The 20,013-nt window shown below is 39.7% G+C and overlaps 1 protein-coding gene across 2 annotated transcripts in view; it reads right to left on the bottom strand.

Annotated features, from left to right (window-relative positions):
- Nucleotides 1–20,013, bottom strand: part of LOC136866931 (gastrula zinc finger protein XlCGF8.2DB-like) — a 79,091-nt gene that overhangs the window by 12,997 nt on the left and 46,081 nt on the right. For both annotated transcript variants that reach the window (XM_068226932.1, XM_067144022.2), the window contains exon 3: nt 17,345–17,427. In XM_068226932.1, coding sequence (XP_068083033.1) covers nt 17,345–17,427 — 83 coding nt within the window. The remainder of the gene's footprint in view (nt 1–17,344; nt 17,428–20,013) is intronic.

The following is a 20,013-nucleotide window of genomic DNA, read 5'->3' as shown; positions in this document are numbered from 1 at the left end:
ACCTCTTCGTCCAATAAATCGCTGTAAGGCGTGAATGAATTTCTCCGTACTGATATCTGTCACAAGCTTCAAGTGTACAGCGCGCGTGACAGCGCATGTGAACAATGCAATGTATCTTTTCCGTAATGTGCCTCCATTCTTGGAATATAACGGACCTGCGAAGTCCACACCAGTGGTCTAAAATGGTCTGCTAGGAGTTACGCGTTCTGCCAGAAGAGGGGGTTCAAATTCCGAAGCTGCCTTTGCTTTCAGTTTTTTGCACGGTAAGCACTCTCTAATGATTTTCTTGAAGATCTCTCTTGAAGATCTCTGTCCTTAAGATACTCAACAAAATTGGAGTTTCTACATGAAATTGGGTTTTATGTTCTTCTTCTACTAACAGTTTTGTGAAATGGTGGTCACCATTTAAAATAATGGGATGTTGCTCGTTTTCATCTAAACTGGCAAAATGTAAACGTCCACCAAGTCTTAGGATGCCATGTTCGATGAATGGAGAAAAATTCCTAATTTTGGACTGCTTTGGTAGTTCTGACCTTTTCTGTAGTGCTTCTATTTCTTCTGGGAACGATTCTCTTTGTGAATGTTTAATCCAAAACAGCTATGCAGTTTGGATTTCGTCTAATTGGAGTGGGCTTAACCTTTTTTTCTTGATAGCGTGTATTTCGTGTAAATCGCCAAATCCATGCTGTGATCCTGAGAACTTTGGTTAATCTACTATATCTTGTAATATCGAAAACCGATTCTGTCTGTTTAACTGCGGTAGCATGGGAAACTGTTTTCTTTAGTTCTGTTCCTGTTTTATCAAGTTCTGTTTTTGATATTTCAACTGATTTCGGCCAATACTCTTCTGGTTTTACAAGCCAGTCTGGACCATGCCACCATGAGTTACTTTCAGACAGTTGAGTTGCTGTTAGCCCTCTTGTTATATGATCTGCAGGGTTTTCCTTGCCGGGGCAATGACGCCACTGTGTTGGGTGTGACCGATGAACTTCATGAATTCTGTTCGAGACGAACACGTTCCTCTTATCCAGTCTTATACATTGGTTGAATCGGTCCAAAATTGGACGTGGTGTAATTCCAAGTGTAGTTCACGTTTGACATACTCCGAAAGACGAACTGCTGTGATAGTTCCCATGAGTTCTAGTCGCGGTAAGGATATTTTCTGAACTGGTGCAAGTCGATTTTTGGCTGTGATTAATTCGATCCTGACATCTTCATTTATGGTCGTCTTGATGTAAACTGCTGCGCCATATATACGTTCGCTGGCATCACTGAAAATGTGCAATTCTCTGGTCTGGTCTTGCTTGATCCAAGATCCTATCCATCGTGGAATTTTAACTGTGTGTAGGCTTTTTAAACCTTTTAGCCAGTGGTTCCACTTCTGAACTAAATCATGTGGCAAAAGCTCATCCCAGTCGAGGTTTCTCAGCCAAGTTTCTTGGAAAATAATCTTTCCTGTAATTGTTGCTGGTGATAGGAGGCATAATGGATCGTAAATTCTTGCTGCAGTCTTCAGGACAACTCTCTTAGTACAGGGAATGAGTGCTGCTGTACTTACGGTATTCTCGAACGAGAAGTAGAATTCATCTGTATCCGTATCAGTTGGAATGCCTAAAATAGATGTATTTTGGCGGACCACTCCTTTCGTTTCTCGCCACATCTGGTTCATTGTTATTGAATTTGATAACCATTTGGAAAGTGGAATGCTGATCTCCTTGAAACAATTTCTCACCTCAGTATAAATGTCTATCAATTCTTCATCCGTGTCTCCACCTGCTGCTAGATAGTCAACATATACGTTGTCTTCAAGAATTCTTAATGCGTTTGGATATTTGTCTTTCATCACCGTTGCTAGTTGTCTTAAAGCTGCGGCCAGCAAATACGGGCTGCATGTCAGCCCAAATGGTATCGACAGAAACGGTATATTGTGGTATCGTTGGTTCTCAGCCATCTTTCTTCTGAACGAATCATTTTAAACCAGAAAAAACGAGTGGAATCTCTGTCTTTCTCATTCAGAATCAACTGTAAAAAGCTCTGATTCCCGTCTGCTGCAATGTATTTGTTGAACGTTCGTAACCGAAGTAAGGTTGCTGTTGAATCCGGATCAGATTGGGGCCAGATTCTAAGTTGCTGTTCAAAGACAATTCGCCTTTCTCATGTGAAGAAGCGTCAAATACGATCCTCATGATCATCTCGAATTACTGCATGATGTGGCATGAAGAATGTTTTGCCTCTTTGTGATTCCTCACTACAGAATTCAACTTGTTCGTTCTCAATGTGTTTCTGCATTGCTTGTACATAGCTTTCTTCGTATTTCTTATCTCTTGAAAATCGCTTCTTCAAACTACCGAAACGCTTTAACGCGATATTCCTGTTGTCATGTCGATTAGGTTCATCCTTTTTCCAAGGTAGGAATACTGTGCACCGTCTTTCAGTTATCGCAAATTGTTCATTGGTTGTTGTCAAGATCTTCTGTTCCTTGGCTGTGAATTTGCGAGTTTCGTCATCCCTGATTCCGATGCTCTCTAGTTCCCAGAATCTTCTCAATAGGTTGTCTGTTTCTGAGTGAATGAAGTATGAATTTGTTTCTTTTATCGAAATCCCAGTGCGACTTCCAAATAGAATCCGACCAAAAATACTTCTGCGAATGGTGAGCGAGTCTGATAAGCGGATTATGTCATCTTGGAAGATACGTTCATGGTAATCAGTGCCAACTAATATTCCAATAGAGATGTTTTTCGATATTTCATCCGCATCTGCAAATTTTAAACTGCTGAATTGTTGCCTAATATCCATTGCAACTGGTCTCAGAGCTTATAAAGTATGTGTAGCTTCTAAAGCTTCTATCTTGATTGCAGTTCCCGTGGCTGCTCCTGTAAGTTGAAATCGTACTTGGTTGCGTATTGTTGCTTTACCGTGATGTTCAAGCGTTGAAATAATTAAGGACACTTTTCCAATTTTTTCCAAGTTTAGTTTATCTGTTAGATCTTTGACGATATAACTGCGTTCACTTCCGGCATCAAGTAGTATTTTTGCCATATGCTGATTGCCATTGCGATCAGAAATCCACACTAATGCTGTGTTCAAAAACATCTCATGCAGTTGTGTATCCCTCGTCTCTGTAGTACGGACGGCTGTAACAGTTGTTTCTTTCGTAAGTGACTCCCCTGTGGTTACTGTCCTTATTGTATACAAGGGTTACTTGCAAATGGATTTATGATGTCCTGTGTTATTACAGACTCGACATTTCTGATCTTTCTTTCTACAGTCTTTCATTTTGTGGTTTTTGCCTAAACAGATGAAGCATCGTCCATCTTTCCTTAATTTTTCTGATCTGGCTGCAACTGAGTGGCCTCTTCTATCGCAAAAGGCGCATGTGATTGGGTTTTTGTTTCATCGCTGTACGTTAGTTTAGGTGGATTATGTTGCTGTTCAGTATGCTTACTCTTTTCTATTTATTTCTTGTATTGACTGGTGTGTAGATTCATTGTTGTAGAGAACTGTTCTCCTAAACTGTCACTGAACTCGTTCAAATTCTCTGATTTTTCTTTGATGAGTATCCATTTGTCCAGGAAATTCATCACGGCATCCAAGTTACCATCATCGCCCTGCGTAGTGTACCAGGCGAATTTTGTTTCATCTGGAAAGGCGCGTAAAATATCTGCAGACAAAAAGGAACCAAGCATGCAGGCATCAAACCCAAGTCCTTTAAGAGCTGCAATATTCATCTGGCAACTGTTATATATGCTTCTCAACTCGGTAGTAATTAGATCTGAATTTTTTCTCAAGGTACGGAAGAAATCGATATGTTCCTGTTGCTGTAATTTAATGTTGTCAAAGCGTTCCTTCAGCTTCTGAAGTGCGATCTTGTAATTTTCCTCTGACATTTTCAGCTTACTGATGAGATGTCTGACTTCTCCTTCTACCAAGTTCTATAGATACAGATGTTTGTCAACTGGCGTAATTGCCGAATTATTACGAATTGATGATTCAAATTGCTGATAAAATCTTGGCCAGTCTGAAGAGGTGCCCATGAAAGGTTTAATTTCAAGCTTAGGTAAGCGTGGTCTCACGATTGCAGACTGAAGAACAGTTGTTTCATTCTTTGCATTTGATTGCTGCTGGGGAAACCTAATGTCTGTGATCTTCTTGTTTGCTATTGCAATTAATTTTCGGCCTTCTATTTGACGGTTTTCACACTCTTCTGCATCCCGTTCGTTCGCATCGTCTTCCTGCAACGCCTGTATCCGTTTCTGAATTTCGCTCAAATCTAGTAGTATTTTGTGTAATCTTTGCGCTAATATTTCCATTTCGATGTCATCATAGCCATCTTCGATCGCTGTTCGTAGTCTTTGAATAAGTCTAGTTTCCGACGATCTGGTTGCTGTTCGAATGCGTCTTTCAGTTTGTAAAATGTTTGCATTTGAAACTGTAAACTGAGCAGTAGGTGCGTTAATATTCGTATTTTCCGTGTTTCACTGAACTGAATTATGCACGAATACCGTTAACGAAAATAACACACACTACACACATGGACATAACCGTATTCCTGTCTTTAACCTATATCTGTAATGTAATTGGTATTTCACTGCAACCTGAAATTACACTGTATTCGTAAACAGTCGTAAATGTTTTACGACGGTTAAATCTTAAGCGTTGGTTACGTATAGTACTGATCCTGTCAACAGAGGCTTGTAATATTCACTGTTTTTGTGACGCACTTTGAAACGTACTCTGATGTTTCGTAACACTTCAAGTGAGTCTGTTCGTAATGCACATAATTACGTATATTCCTTCAAATGTATATCCGATGCTTAAGAAATTGAATGTAAGTAGAGATCATACTTGCGTTAGCTGGTTTCTTGTTGATGTTGCGTGATGCTGCTTATGTTGTCCGTCCGCGTCTTTCTTGCCGCTGATCGTTCCACAAACGGGTTTCGGCACCATTATGTAATGTTTTACTTCAAAAGAACACTGAAATGTCATAGGTTACTGATTTATTCTTACAAAGAATCATCCTCAGCTACAACATCATCAAAACATCACCATGACTACTATACTATTACTTTCATGGAGTCCATATTAACTAGATAGCAAGAGTATGTTATCGTCCATGGAGGCTCAAACTCCTTAAAGGTTTTTTACGCCAATCCAGGCGACGTTCGTGCAGTTCGTATTTCAACCAATACATGTGATTTCAACACATATCAACACGTTTAATCTACGAAACAAGACCATAATTCATTACAAGAGCGCACTCGAAATATGATAAACTGTTTTTAATTACAAGCAGTCTAATGGCATTGAGCGAGGATTATTATGAACATCGATTTATACGAACAACCACTCAGAGCAAATTATTGTAACACCTTTATGTCATTCATTCTGCTCACATTTTAAGCAATTTAAAGGGTCACTATTTGTTTCAATAGACATAATATAATCTTACTGATTTTTTAAATTGTTAAAATTCGTATTTTATCAATGTATTTTTAAACATTGTTTGTTATAAATACCGGGAGCAGGGCCCTCACCTACCTAGACTAAGTTATTTCTAGCTGAAGATGCTCACCAAACATGAGTGAAACTTGTCCTAATTATAATATCTACTGATGTTTTTATCATAAATATAAAGGATTCTCATGTATTGGAAAGATGGTTTTCATTAATATAACTTTCTTATTCTGAAATCCAATAAGGATTTATAATGAGATTCAAACCTTGCAATGCGTATTCGTTGCTATGACGATGGATTGTTTTTGAAAGTGGGTGTGGCCCTGTTGGTTCCACTTGTTGGTCGTGTCCTTTTTCCTATTTCAATTTAATATATTGTCTACTTTTCCTGTGAGTTTTCCTTAACTTTGAAGTTATTCAAGTTGCTGAAGGTTATTTATTGGGAAGCTAGAATTTTATGCTCTTGTAAGGCTCACTTATGTAAATGTTCATTCTTAATTATTCTTCATAAGTTTACCATGCTTTTCTTTCTTTGAGTTAGGTAAGTAACACTGGCCCGTGACTTTTAGTATAAATTTGACCTCATTTATTAATTTTAAATTTCGAATTAATTATTTAATTTGATTTTCATTTAATGTAATGTGACCATTTTGGGTATTTATGTGTTTCTCTCTCTCTCTTGCAATGAATGTAAACATTGTTTTTTTGAAAGCTGAGTTTAATTTCATGATCTCAAGTAATTCAACACTGAAAGGGGTATATTTTCTCCATGTCCTCTGGGTTGGTTGGGGCCTTTTTCGTCCTTCTCACACCGGCTTTTAGGTAGTACCGGCCGGTGTATTTTTTGCTGTTTGCGAGTTCCGTTGTGGGTTACGCGGAGTTTGTGGGTCAGGGATATTTTTCACCTTTCATCTCGCCTGGTTAAGGTAAACTTGTTGTAGCTTCTCTTCCGAAAATACACTGACTGACAGAGCAAATGCAACACCAAGAAGGAGTGGTTCGAAAGGGATGAAAGTTGGGGAAAAAACAGAGACGGCACGGACGAATAATTGATGTTTATTTCAAACCGATATGCAGGTTACACAATGCGCACGGCATCGACTCAGTAGGATGTAGGACCATCGCGAGCGGCGATGCACGCAGAAGCACGTCGAGGTACAGAGTCAATAACAGTGCGGATGGTGTCCTGAGGGATGGTTCTCCATTCTCTGTCAACCAGTTGCACAGTTGGTCGTCCGTACGAGGCTGGGGCAGAGTTTGCAAACGGCGTTCAATGAGATCCCACACGTGTTCGATTGGTGAGAGATCCGGAGAGTACGCTGGCCACGGAAGCATCTGTACACCTCGTAGAGCCTATTGGGAGATGCGAGCAGTGTGTGGGCGGGCATTATCCTGCTGAAACAGAGCATTGGGCAGCCCCTGAAGGTACGGGAATGCCCCCGGCCGCAGCACATGCTGCACGTAGCGGTGGGCATTTAACGTGCCTTGAATACGCACTAGAGGTGACGTGGAATCATACGCAATAGCGCCCCAAACCATGATGCCGCGTTGTCTAGCGGTAGGGCGCTCCACAGTTACTGCTGGATTTGACCTTTCTCAACGCCGACGCCACACTCGTCTGCGGTGACTATCACTGACAGAACAGAAGCGTGACTCATCGGAGAACACGACGTTCCGCCATTCCCTCATCCAAGTCGCTCTAGCCCGGCACCATGCCAGGCGTGCACGTCTATGCTGTGGAGTCAATGGTAGTCTTCTGAGCTGACGCCGGGAGTGCAGGCCTCCTTATTTTGTGTTCTGAACACATCAATCAATGTTCTGATCACATGTTGAAGTTAACAACATCGATTACAGTGTTCTATTCTAGTCTTGTTATGTTTCAATCTGATCTTCTTAGAACAAGGGTATCCCCTGACATATTCTAAACACATGATGTATTGAGTACAGTGTTCGAATCTAGTCTTGATCACTTATTTTGTTTTCTGAAACGCATCATTCTATGTTCTGATCACATGTCGTATAGAGTACAGCGTTTGATTCTACTCTTCTTATGTTTCGAAAGTCTAAACATGCACAATAATGTTATCGCTGCACACGCTTGCCTTCGCGATGCAGGTTTAAACTTGTTCGATATAAATCTATGCCTTGACATAAGAGGCGGAGGAGGAGGTAGAGGAGGAGGAGGAGGAGGAGGAGGAGGAGGAGGAGGAGGAGGAGGAGAATGATAAGGCCTTAACAGCCTATGTATAGTCGCCATTGTTTAAAGATGACAGCTGTCAAAAGAATTTTTTCAAATTATCCGCCACCACATTTCAGCTAAAGAGGGCAGCAGGGTGCTCTGTTGATTAAGCATATAGAATTTCAAATTACCCTCCACCGCATGCATAACAGCAGCTGTTATCTTGCGCAGTAGCCTCTAAGCTAGCTTTCTTCATAAGAGTAGCCGCCATCTTGTGCGAGCGCCCCTAGGCTGTCTCATAAGGAGCTATGTATAGTCACCATTTTGTGTCTACCATCTTGCGTAAGCATCCCTAGGACGTCTCAAGGCATCTTGTTTCTCATAAGAGCAGCCACCATCTTGTAGAAATAGATAGCTGTCAATGCAAAAGGGCTTAAGTAGGAATCAAACCTTTGATCTCATTATTAGACTATGTTTTTTCTTGTTCCTGATACTACGAACCTACGTATTAGGCGGAAAAATTTTGTCCGTTTTGCTCTACGATGCATCGTTTTCGATATATTTAACATTTTGCATTTAAGCCTCCAAATTTAATGAATCGAGCCAGCACGGTACGTTATACTCTCTACCATAGCTAGACCTGATCATGTTACGAAGACTCGCTTCAATACAAGCTAAAACAGAGCAAATGCCAAAGGGCCTAAGTAGGAACCGAACCGTTGATCCCATCATTAGACTATAGTTTTCTTGTTCCTCATACTGCGAACCTAGGTATCAGGTTGAAAAATTTTATCCGTTTTGCTCTACGATGCACCGTTTTCGAGATATTTAACATTTTGCATTTAAGCCCTAAATTTAATGAATCGAACCTGCACGGCACGTTATACTCTCTACCATAGCTAGACCTGATCATGTTACGAAGACTTGCTTCAATAAAGCTAAAACAGAGTGAATGCCAAAGGGCCTAAGTAGGAACCGAACCGTCGATCTCATCATTAGACTTATGCTATCATGTTCCTCGTACTGCGAACCGAGGTATTGAGCAGAAAAATTTTGTCCGTTTTGCTCTACGATGCACCGTTTTCGAGATATTTAACATTTTGCATTTAAGCCCCAAATTTAATGAATCGAACTAGCACGACACGTTAGCCTCTAAGCTAGCATTCTTCATAAGAGTAGCAACCATCTTGCGCAAGCACCCTTAAAGCGTCTCATAAGGAGTTGTGTATAGCCGCCATCTTGTGTCCGCCATCTTGCGCAAGCATCCTTAGGGCGTCTCAAGCCATCTTGTGCAAGGACCCTTAAGCCGTCCCATAAGAGCAGCCGCTATCTTGCGCAAGCATCCCTAGGGCATCTCATAAGGAGCCATGTATAACTGCCATCTTGCGCAAGCATCCCAAGGGCCTCATAAGAACCTGTGTATAGCAGCCATCTTGCGTAAGCACCCTTAAGGAGTCATGTATAGCCGCCATCTTATGCAATTAGCGTCGAGAGAGGGCTGCTGTAGAATTTTTCTTTTTAAATTATCCACCACCACATTTCAAAGGTATCTAGCTAAAGATGGCAGCACTGCGGATGACAGGTGACGAATTTACATCTACTACGATAAAGAGGGCAGCACGGTGCTCTCTGGATTAAAGATGGCGGATGACAGCAGTCAAAAAAGCACATGGCTTTGTTTCCAAACAAGAGCACGTGGAATTTGCCGCCATCACAAAGAGGGTAGCACTATGCTCTGTTGATTAAAGATGGCGGATGGTAGCTGTCGAAAAAGCACGTGAGTTTGTTTCCAAACAAGAGCACGTGGAATTTTTCAATTTGCCGCCACCACATTTCAAAGGTATCTAGCTAAAGATGGCAGCACGGTGCTCTCTTGATTAAAGATGGCAGATGATAGCTAACAGAACTTTTCACATTGCCCGCTACTACGTGCTTAAGGTAGTAGCCATAAAGAGGGCAGCACGGTGTTCTGTGGATTAAAGATGGCGGATGACAGGTGATGAAATTGCCCGCATGATAGTAGCACAGTGCTCTGTTGATTAAAGATGGCGGATGACAGCTGTCAAAAAAGCACATGGCTTTGTTTCCAAACAAGAGCACGTGGAATTTACCACCACCACATTTCAAACTAAAGAGGGCAGCACTGTGCTCTATAGATTAAAGATGGCAGATGACAACTGTCAAAAAAGCACGTGAGTTTGTTTTCAAACAAGAGCACGTGGAATTTTTCAATTTGCCGCCACCACATAGAGGGTAGCACTGTTCTCTCTGGATTAAAGATGGCTGCTTGTCGAAAAGCATTTTTCAAATCATCCGCCACCACATTTCAAAGGTAAGTAGCTAAAGAGGGCAGCACTATGCTCAAAGATGGCGGATGACAGCTGTCAAAAAAAGCACGTGGCTGTCAAAAAGCACGTGGATTTGTTTATCTCGAGCTAGTGAGGTTAAGTTGGTAGCACTAAGGTTTAGGCCCGTCAAGATGGCAGCACTGCCGATGACAGGTGACGAAAGAGGGCAGCACGGTGCTCTGTAGTTTAAAGATGGCGGATGACAGCTGTCAAAAAAGCACGTGGCTGTCAAAAAGCACATGGCTTTGTTTATCTCGCGCTAGTTAGGTTAAGTTGGTACCACTAAGGTTTAGGTCCGTCAAGATGGCAGTACTGAGGTTAGCGATGCGTTGTTGTCTGTCAAAAAGCACGTGGCTTTGTTTACAAATCTGTCAAAAAGCACGTGGCTGTCAAAAAACACGTGGCTTTGTTTACCTCGCGCTAGTGAGGTTAAGTTGGCACTACTGAGGTTTAGGCCCGTCAAGATGGCAGTACTGAGGTTAGCGATGCGTTGTTGTCTGTCAAAAAGCACGTGGCTGTCAAAAAACACGTGGCTTTGTTTACCTCATGCTAGTTAGGTTAAGTTGGCACTAGTGAGGTTTAGGCCCGTCAAGATGGCAGCAGTGAGGTTAGCGTTGCGTTGTTGTCGATGACAGCTGTCAAAAAGCACGTGGCTTTGTTTACAAATTCAAATCTCGCGCCAAAATTCAAATTTCCCGCCAAAATTCAAATTTCCCGCGGGCGGCGGCGGCGGCGGAGGAGGCGGCGGAGGAGGAGGCGTGCGGCGGCGGCGGCCGCCGAACCCGCTTATTATACTACTCATCCCTATGGGTATCGGCTGCGATTTGACGAAGCGACCAACCTGCCCTTCTCAGCCCGTTCACCATACCCCTCGTAAAGTCGTCTGTCTGCTGGAAATGCCTCCGTTGACGGCGGCCTGGCATTCTTAGCTATACATTTGTCCTGTGGCACACGACAACACGTTCTACAATGACTGTCGGCTGAGAAATCACGGTACGAAGTGGGCCATTCGCCAACGCCGTGTCCCATTTATCGTTCGCTACGTGCGCAGCACAGCGGCGCATTTCACATCATGAGCATACCTCAGTGACGTCAGTCTACCCTGCAATTGGCATAATGTTCTGACCACTCCTTCTTGGTGTTGCATTTGCTCTGTCAGTCAGTGTATTTCAATCTTTGTGCAGTTATTTAAAATGATATTTAATAATAACTGACCTCTCCAATAAATGAGAACTTAAATGATGATTTAAGATTTATGAAACATTTGTGGGACAAGATTTGGGTTGTATCTAACCTCGTAAATTTTGATATTGTTTCATCTAATGCAATGCTTTACAATCATGCAGGAATGTGTCATCTAATTCACAGATTAATTCAGAGACTGATGATAGATTAAAAAATTGCTAATAATAATAATAATAATAATAATATTAACAATTTTGAGACCTGGTTAAGTTAAGAATTTAATGGTCATGAGTGATTAATGATATTAGAAAGTTTCTTGTGGAATAAACGTGTGCTCTATTATTGCATAAATTCCCTGGAATATGGTATTCCTGCGGGATATTTGTTGAATTTTTGAAAGCATGTGTCATGGGTTACAGTACTTTCTGAGAGAAAATGTGGAGCACATGTTGAGTTATATTTCATGCACTTTAGGGAAAAAAATAATTTATTGCCGCTCAATGACTATGTGTCCTATAACATTACTTTCAACCCAAGCGATTTGCGTGATTATAATTATTCTTCCAAATCCTCTGACTAAAATTTCGGAATTCTGAATTTCACCGTCGCTGTAATAACGACATAATGTTCACTGAAGTAAGCATTCCAATTCAGTCACAAGCCACATAACTTTATAAATATATTAGGCTTAATGAGGGTTCATCTGTTTAATCCATTCGATCGTATTTTGTGATAATAGTCATGAAATAAAAATAAAACCCTAGGATCCTTCTGTAAATTTTGTAAATAATATCCTTGCATCATATGTGTGTGTGTGAGGTGTAAGTGATGTAGTTTTGATGATTTTGAAGTGTTATTTATTGAATTTTATGTTTTAATCTGACTGCGGTAGATCAGGTTATCCCAGTGTTGTCTGTGTTTAGTTCATTTCTTTGATTGTTGTGTAATGATATGTCTTGCAAACTTAAAGACAGATTCAACGCTATATTATGCGAATTTGAAAGTAAATAAGATCGAATAATTTATAAAGTAAGCATAAAGAAGTGTGGAATTTTAGAAAATTTTGTAACGTCAATTAAAGTACGACATGAATAAACCCAATCCTGTTATCTAATAATTTTCAAGAGTGTTAATTATTCAAAAATCAGTTTAGTTATATCAGCGTGTTATTAAAGATATTATCCACAGGTGAGAAAGTGAAACTAATCCGAATTTTGTAGATACTGTGCAGTAATAATTCAGAAAGGAAACCGAGGTTATCTGACAATTTAGTGGAAGTTCAGCATTTCAGTTTTTTAAAGTGATACAAATGGCATTACGCTGTCAAATACTTTTCAGATCAAGGATGAGGTTCATCCTCCTTTTCTTCATTTTAAACTTTAAAGCCAATGGAAGACTAATTTTGATGTATTTTATTCTTTCAGAATAATCCATTGTCGCCGAGATTAAAGATTTGAATAACTTTTTGTAAATCTCATTTATGATATTAGCTCCATGAGGATCACGATAAAGAGCAGCAAGAGATGATTGTTTGTTAACCATTATAATTTTGTGAATATCACAATAAATGACAGGCCTATGTTTTTAAATTGTTCTTCCCTTTCACTGCCATCAATTCTTGTCCTTTAAATTCTTCCGAAAATTAAGACAGCACGCCAACGAATGGTCCACCTTTGGATCTCTCATACACTGGCTGAGTTTAGCTGGGAAATTGGGGGTACTTAAATGGTTTCCCAACGAGGGGCCATTTGATGGCTAATTGTTGGCTTTTAAATGGCTTCGCGACATGGGGCTCGATCTTGTGCTGTTCAGTGTTTTGACATTGACAAGATGTGACGACAATTTCTTAAGGCTGATTTTGTGAAATTTATTCGCCCACATTTTTGTGGCTGATATAGCACTTGATTTAAAGTTAATCTGTGTTGTTGATGTTAGATTAAAATCCTTGCTGAGGAATAGGAATTTTAGATTTTTTGGCAATGTTGAAATTTAAAATAATTTAGGTAGATATTTGCAAGCAATGTTGAAATTAGAAACTCACAAGGTTAAGAAATTCTCTTATGCTTACATGATGGACTCGATTCCCAAAATCCTTGCGTCCCGACCGTTATCCCTCTTACGTTACAACTGCCGCTCAGTTTATAATAATTATGGAAAGGCTACAACAGCTTCTAGCTAAGATGGATAGAAGGAGCCAGGAGGCTACGGTTAACTTACAAGCTAGTCTGGAGAGGAATCTAAGTGACACACAGGCTAATTTAGAGAAAAATTCACTGACACTCTTAGTGCGAATCAAGTAAACTTGGAGAAATCCCTGAGTGAAAAATTTAGTGACACTCAAAATAACCTAGAGGAAACACTTAGTAAGAAGTTCAGCGATAATCAAACCAAGTTAGGGCCGGTTCTACCACCTACTGGTAAAGTAGCGCGTAATTTGCCCTCCACATAAAAGGATGTTTCCGTCCGACCACTCCCAGGTAGCGCTATTGGCAGCATAAATCGTCGTTACCCGGCGCGTAATTTCTCGGCCACTTCGAGGGCCCGATAAGACTTTACCTGCCGGGAAAGTTCTGAGAGCTGAACATTATTAGCTGTATTTCTGGTGACATACAACTTAAATTAGCTTAGTATACTGAAAAAAGCAGTGTACTGTAACAGTGATCGATATTGTATTGCAGGATTTTGAACATTAATGCTTCCCTTGAGTTGCAACGGTCACACCAGCCTCTCGCATCGGTAGCGCAGGGAACACATTTTATACGTCAAGCTTTCGTAAAGAAACTCTAAAAGGATGTAAAATCAAAATCTATTTGGAAATCATTTCAAATGGGCTTTAATTTTCTACTTTTTCAGTTTTCGGACACGAGATATATATTATTGTACGTATCCTACCTGACCCAAGCGTTTTCGTAGCGTAATGGTTAACACGTTCGCTTCATAATATGAAGTGTGCAGGTTCGAGTCTTTATTATGACGAATCTTTTTTATTTCCATTATTAGCGTTGTGTTAATCTGTATGCCTCTTCTCAAACGTTCTTATCACAATATTATGTCTACTAGGAAAATTGCTTTATATGTATGCTACCTATAGCAAGTGATGTTACGATTAATAGCACATAGGACTGTCGCCCAGGTAGCAGATTCCCTATTAGTTGTTTACATAGGCTTGTAAATTATTTCGAAGAAATTGGAAACTATTCCATTCCCGAATTCCTCTTCCTATGAATGGATATTTATCCCGATTAGTTCTTTACATTTACAGTACCTTCCAACTTTATCTTCATAAAGTTAAAAATTAAAATGAAATGCTTTATCAATAAATGGAAGCATCTGGAACTAAACGAGGTCACAGAACTAGTTGCAAATAGAGCATCGTGGAGATACTTAATCAATTCACAGAAGCCTGCAGATAGAATGCTCAAAGGCATTAAGTCCGCAAAAAAGATGTGTGTGTGTATATACGTTTATGGAAGCGCGTAAAAGAGAGTTAAGAACAACGGCAGGGAACGAAAATACCTTTTAAAATGTAAGTTAGAAATACGATGAAAACCTGCGTACCTTCTATTACGGAGCGAGCGACATAACCAGTCTACTACGAGAATACTTTTCAAAAACGCTGCCTTTCATGACAGGTTATAACTGGCGTAAGAAAATGTAATCTCGAGATTTTAATCCCAATTAGGTATTGATATTGAAGATCATAGATTAAAATCACGAAAGCTTGACATGAATCGTTGTCCATAACTCTTAAGACTTCCCTTATTAGGCTTTTTGGTGATAATCAGCAGACGCAAGCACAGGGAAATAAGACAATCGAAATGGGTTTCATGCATCTGACGATAGATAGCACCACACTCGAAAGCGAGAAATCGCTGAAAATCAGTCTAGCCAACCTCGTATATCGATGTCTAGATCCGGGTAGCTACCTAGCGCTTGCACGCGAGCTAAAGTACCAGCCGATTTACACCTCCAGGTAGTTTACCTCCCGGGCAGCTGCCAGCCACTTTACCAGCAGATGGTAGAACCGGCCCTTAGAAGAAATACTCACTCGCACGTTGTAAAATATAAAAAACAGACAAAGGAAATAATAGGAAAACTCCATTCGGATGTCAAGTTACTTACCGGAAAATTGGCATCAGTGCCAAGCGAGCTTGTGGTCATCAAAAACGATTTTGCGAGTATGAAAGGTGAGGTCCACGAGAACATTACAAAATCCATGGCCGAGATGTCTAACTAGTTTAGTGAGAGGATAGCGCATGTCCGGCAAGATATAGTACATGGGTTGGACAAATATAAGGTTGAGGTTGAGATATCGTTCCAAAACGTAAAAGATAAAATATCTGACCTGACAGCAGTGAAATCAACATGGGCCAAGAGATTTATAGAGGTGAACTATAGTATCAAACAGGTCGAGAAAGGCATTCTCCAGGAAATCAAAGTTGTCCACGGCAAGAACACGGAAATGTTCGATTACTTCTATGAAGCTTTAGAAGGGAACCAAAATGAGTTGAAAACAGTATAGTCAATCCTCGTCAAAAAAGTGCAGAATTCAAGGTTCAAACAAAATCTGGAGCCGAGGAATGGAGAAGAGAATTCACCGCGGGAATAAAAGACCTGGTATAGGAAATGAATATGCTCAAACTCCAGAGTGAGAGCATGAGCATCATTACAGCCTCGTTGCTAGAAAGGCAAAACTCACTGGAAAAATGAATAACTGGAGAAGACAAAATTTGAACTACTCAGATATGCCAGGAACAGAACGCAACGAATCCATCAAGGGTGTCCCTACGGAGTCATGGCAATACTCAACAATTAAATTCAACTGCACGAACGCAGTCAACATTATTAGACCACAGGAGGTTCAACGCAAAATGTATGATAATGTTAGAGGAATAACTCTGAAAAATTTCATAAATGAACTACAAGACTACATCCGTGATGCAAAAATTCTTCCCAAATGACAACTCTATGTGACGGAACGCTACTTGGAGAACTCAGTACACACGTGGTTTGTCGCGTTCAGATTCTCATTCGATGACTTTGAGAGATTTACGAAAGCATCTCTAGGCAAATATTAGAACAGTGATGTTCAGCATAACTTAAAAACAGAATTGTATGCTAGAAAATACGCTTGCTCCACGCCCACAAATGTTTCAGACTTATTCTCAAGACAGCTGATAAAACTACAGGAGTTTGACTAGTTCTTGCTCAACTGGAGATGAATCTAAGTAATCATACGACAACTACCGACTGACGTCCAGGGGATGATTGCCTGAAATGTTCAAACTGCGATCGAGGCCGAGACATTATTGAGACAACTGGATATGACATCTAAAGAACCAGTTAAAATTGTCAGGAGTCCGGACCAACAAATCCATCAGATCACGGCGACTAGAGAAGAAGAGGGAAATGCTACCAACCAAGGGAGAATTTGGAGATGGAACTAGGAAGAACGAAATTTGCCCAGAGACTGTTCACATATCTCCAGACCGAGAAACTCGAGGACCTAGGAATATGCCCAAAGAAATAATCAAAGGAGACCGTAGACAAACTACCATGGAGATTGGAGAAGGGATCAATACTTCCGCCAGCCAAGGGAGACGAGAGATGGGCATAAAGAAGAGAAAGATATTCAAAGGATCTCCAAAGAGCAGCCCAAGAGAAAGAGAAATGGATATGCACTATCCAGAACCAGGACACTAATCTGGATGTCATAGCTGCTGAAAGCCTGCAATACCAAGAAGGAAAGTGACTAGGACTAGAAAACAGTCATGTAATGGGCATGAACAAGGAGCCATTAAAAATATCCCGATTAGAATTAGTAGGACATAGCCAGGATTCTAGGGGTTCCATTAATAACAAATGTCAGGAATGGATAACTATGCATATTGACTATTGGATGACAAAATCAGAGGATCTTTTAGACGAGGAAGAACAATTAAATCCTGGAACACCAACAATAATTTTGGCACTCATTTGTGACGTTAATGTCAACAGAAAGTGGCCTCACCCTGAAGGAGCTGGATTGTACGACATTAAGTTTCCATCCCTTTCCACACTTCAAATATCAACCACCCAACTGGGATTGAAACTGAGAGCTGGAGATCCAGACATGACACACTACCACTGCTCCGCAGACGGAGCTAGTGTTTGGGATATCAAACGTAATGGTATCTACCTGTTTTCTTCTTTGAAGCATGGAACCAGTTCATTACTTTTATGATCTTCTATTAACACTTCATTCTTAATATCTTCAGTAGGCTGCAAGTAAGAAATAAGGGAAGTAATTCAGATAAAGAGAGTAAAGAAACAGTAAATAAAAATATGTATAACAAATAGACAAGAAGCAGCTGATAAAGTGAATGTCATAATGCATTGTAAAAATATCATTAATTTAACTTGAATCTACATTGGATTATTTCTAGTGGTTTTGAAAATATGGTCCTGATAGGCCCTCTGTATCCTGAAACCACACCGGTTTTCATCCAACTTACTCTAAACCTCTGCTAACCCTCTCCCATTTAAACTGCCAGTTAAATACTTCTACAGTTGATGCAGTCCTTCCTTTTCCCTTGCTTATAAATAGGAGCATTTACTGCTTTTGTCCAATTAGAAGGTACCTTAATAACGTTCCATGCCAACCCTTTTACTCTGGAAGGGCATTTTATCAAATGTGTCATTCATGATAAAAGATCATCATCTTCCTATCAAAAGAAATTTTTTGATGAGTTGATGTAGTTCACCATGTTCATAAATTTGAGCTCAGATAAATATATTGATCATCAATTAGTAACTTGCTGTTATACCCTGTATATTCAAGGTTCTTCAACACAACATTCCCCTTTGCTATTTTGCTTCTAATCCCAGTGATATGTTGATTCAAAAGAGCTGATAACGAATAATGCGGTTGATACATTTGTCCATAATTGGTGCTGTTTATTTCCATACTGACTTGCTTAAACTTGATAAAATGTATTTAAAGTAGATTCCTGGTTAAATCCATCTCGTCCATACACTTTGTCTTAATTAACCATATTTGTTCATTGTACATGCTATACATTCTCTTCCTCAGTGAACATACAAACTTATATCAACTGTCAAAGTCTAATTTTAAAAACTGAGGCTTTATATAAATACAACACCATGCAATAAAAACAATTATCAAGTATTTAGCCTGAATTTAAATAATTATTATATCACAATTTACAATATCAATGAATAAATAGTTATTAATGATACACCATGAAACTACCAGGATAAAAATGGTGATTAATATTACTAAAATCTGTGATATCTGGAAAAGTGAAAAAATTCCCAGGGATTGAAAATGTACCCTTATACACCCACTCAAAAAAGAAGGAGATCGCACTGACCCAAACAACTACCGAGAAATGTCATTGTTACATATTTCTTATGAAGTATTGTCCAAGGTGCTACTAAACATAGTAGAACAGCAGGTAGGTCATCAAAGAGGAGAATATCGAGGGGGCTTTAGAAAGGGAAGATCCTGTGTGAAACAGATCTTCAGCCTGAAAATTATCCAGGAAATTAGAGCTACACGAGGGAAAAATAGAGTGGTTGAGTTTGTAGACTTCAAGGAAGCAAATATGGGAAGGGCTATAAAGATGGAGTTAGCTAATGATCAGTACAGAATAAATACAATAAAAGAATAATACCTTACAGAGCAAAGATCAGACACAATATCATGGTCATTAAACCAGAGGGACTTGACTGTTCAGAATGTCTGATACTGAATAAGAAAGGGGAAGTGCAAGAGGCAGAGAGGAAAGAAAAATATATTGAAAGTTCTTACGACCCAAAATAAGAAAGGATGGCACATGGAGGAATAAGAGAAATGAAGATCTATACAGACGGAGAAGATCACCCATACACCATACAAAGGAGGAGACTGAAATTTGATGGGCACATCACAAGAGTGAATGAGAGTCGATTAACGACGAATATCTTTAACTAAATAATCCAATAAAAAGCAACTACTATATGGGTAGAAGAAACAAGAAAAGACATTGAGGAATTTGACGTCAATCCAAAAGAAATCCTTAACAGAGATAGGTTTCGAGCTAAAATTGATAAATTCAAGGAGTTCCATGAAAACATGCAGACAGAGGAGACGAAGAGGAAGAGAAGTTCTGGAAGAAGGAAAAAGGACTAAACAGGAAGTCAGTTGATTACTGTGGTCCAAAGTAGGCCAAAATTGAAGAAAAGAGAATAAGAATGAAATCTTATTCTGTCTGCACTGGCAAAGAACTTCAGCCCAGTTTCAACACCCAATTCCACCCCTATGTGGAGGGATGCCTGCTTTTTTTGTTGTGTGAAGTGTTGTGAGTTGAGACAAATAAAACACCTAGTTGAGGAAACAGACGAGTCCACCATAAGCAGTTCAAATCCTCGACCCAGCTGGATATTAACTTTTTCAAAGAACTTGCAATTTCATTGAACATTTCACTTGAAAAAGTATTCCGATCTCTAACTCCACATCCAAAAAATAAATATTTGTCCCAATTTGTCCTCTAGAATTCCAAATTTATCTTTCCTGCTTTTAAAAACACCACTCAAATGTATTGGTCTACAAACGTCATTCCATGCCATCTCTACACTGACAGCTCGGAACATACCATGCATTGCAGGTATTAAATTTCATTTTTCTCCGTATTGAAGATTTACATCTGATACAAATTATTATAATTTTATAGAATACCACCTATTCAATACATAATAAACTAATGCCGACTTACATCCTTGTTACCTTGTTAACATGGTACACGTTTTGCTCCTTTTTGTGAGGATAATCAGCCAGTTAACATTTGCCCAAGGTTTAATAAGATC

This window comes from Anabrus simplex, chromosome 3 (genome assembly GCF_040414725.1).
Source record: "Anabrus simplex isolate iqAnaSimp1 chromosome 3, ASM4041472v1, whole genome shotgun sequence".
NCBI classification, from domain to species: Eukaryota; Metazoa; Arthropoda; class Insecta; order Orthoptera; family Tettigoniidae; genus Anabrus; species Anabrus simplex.
This window is presented reverse-complemented; position numbering and strand designations above follow the sequence as displayed.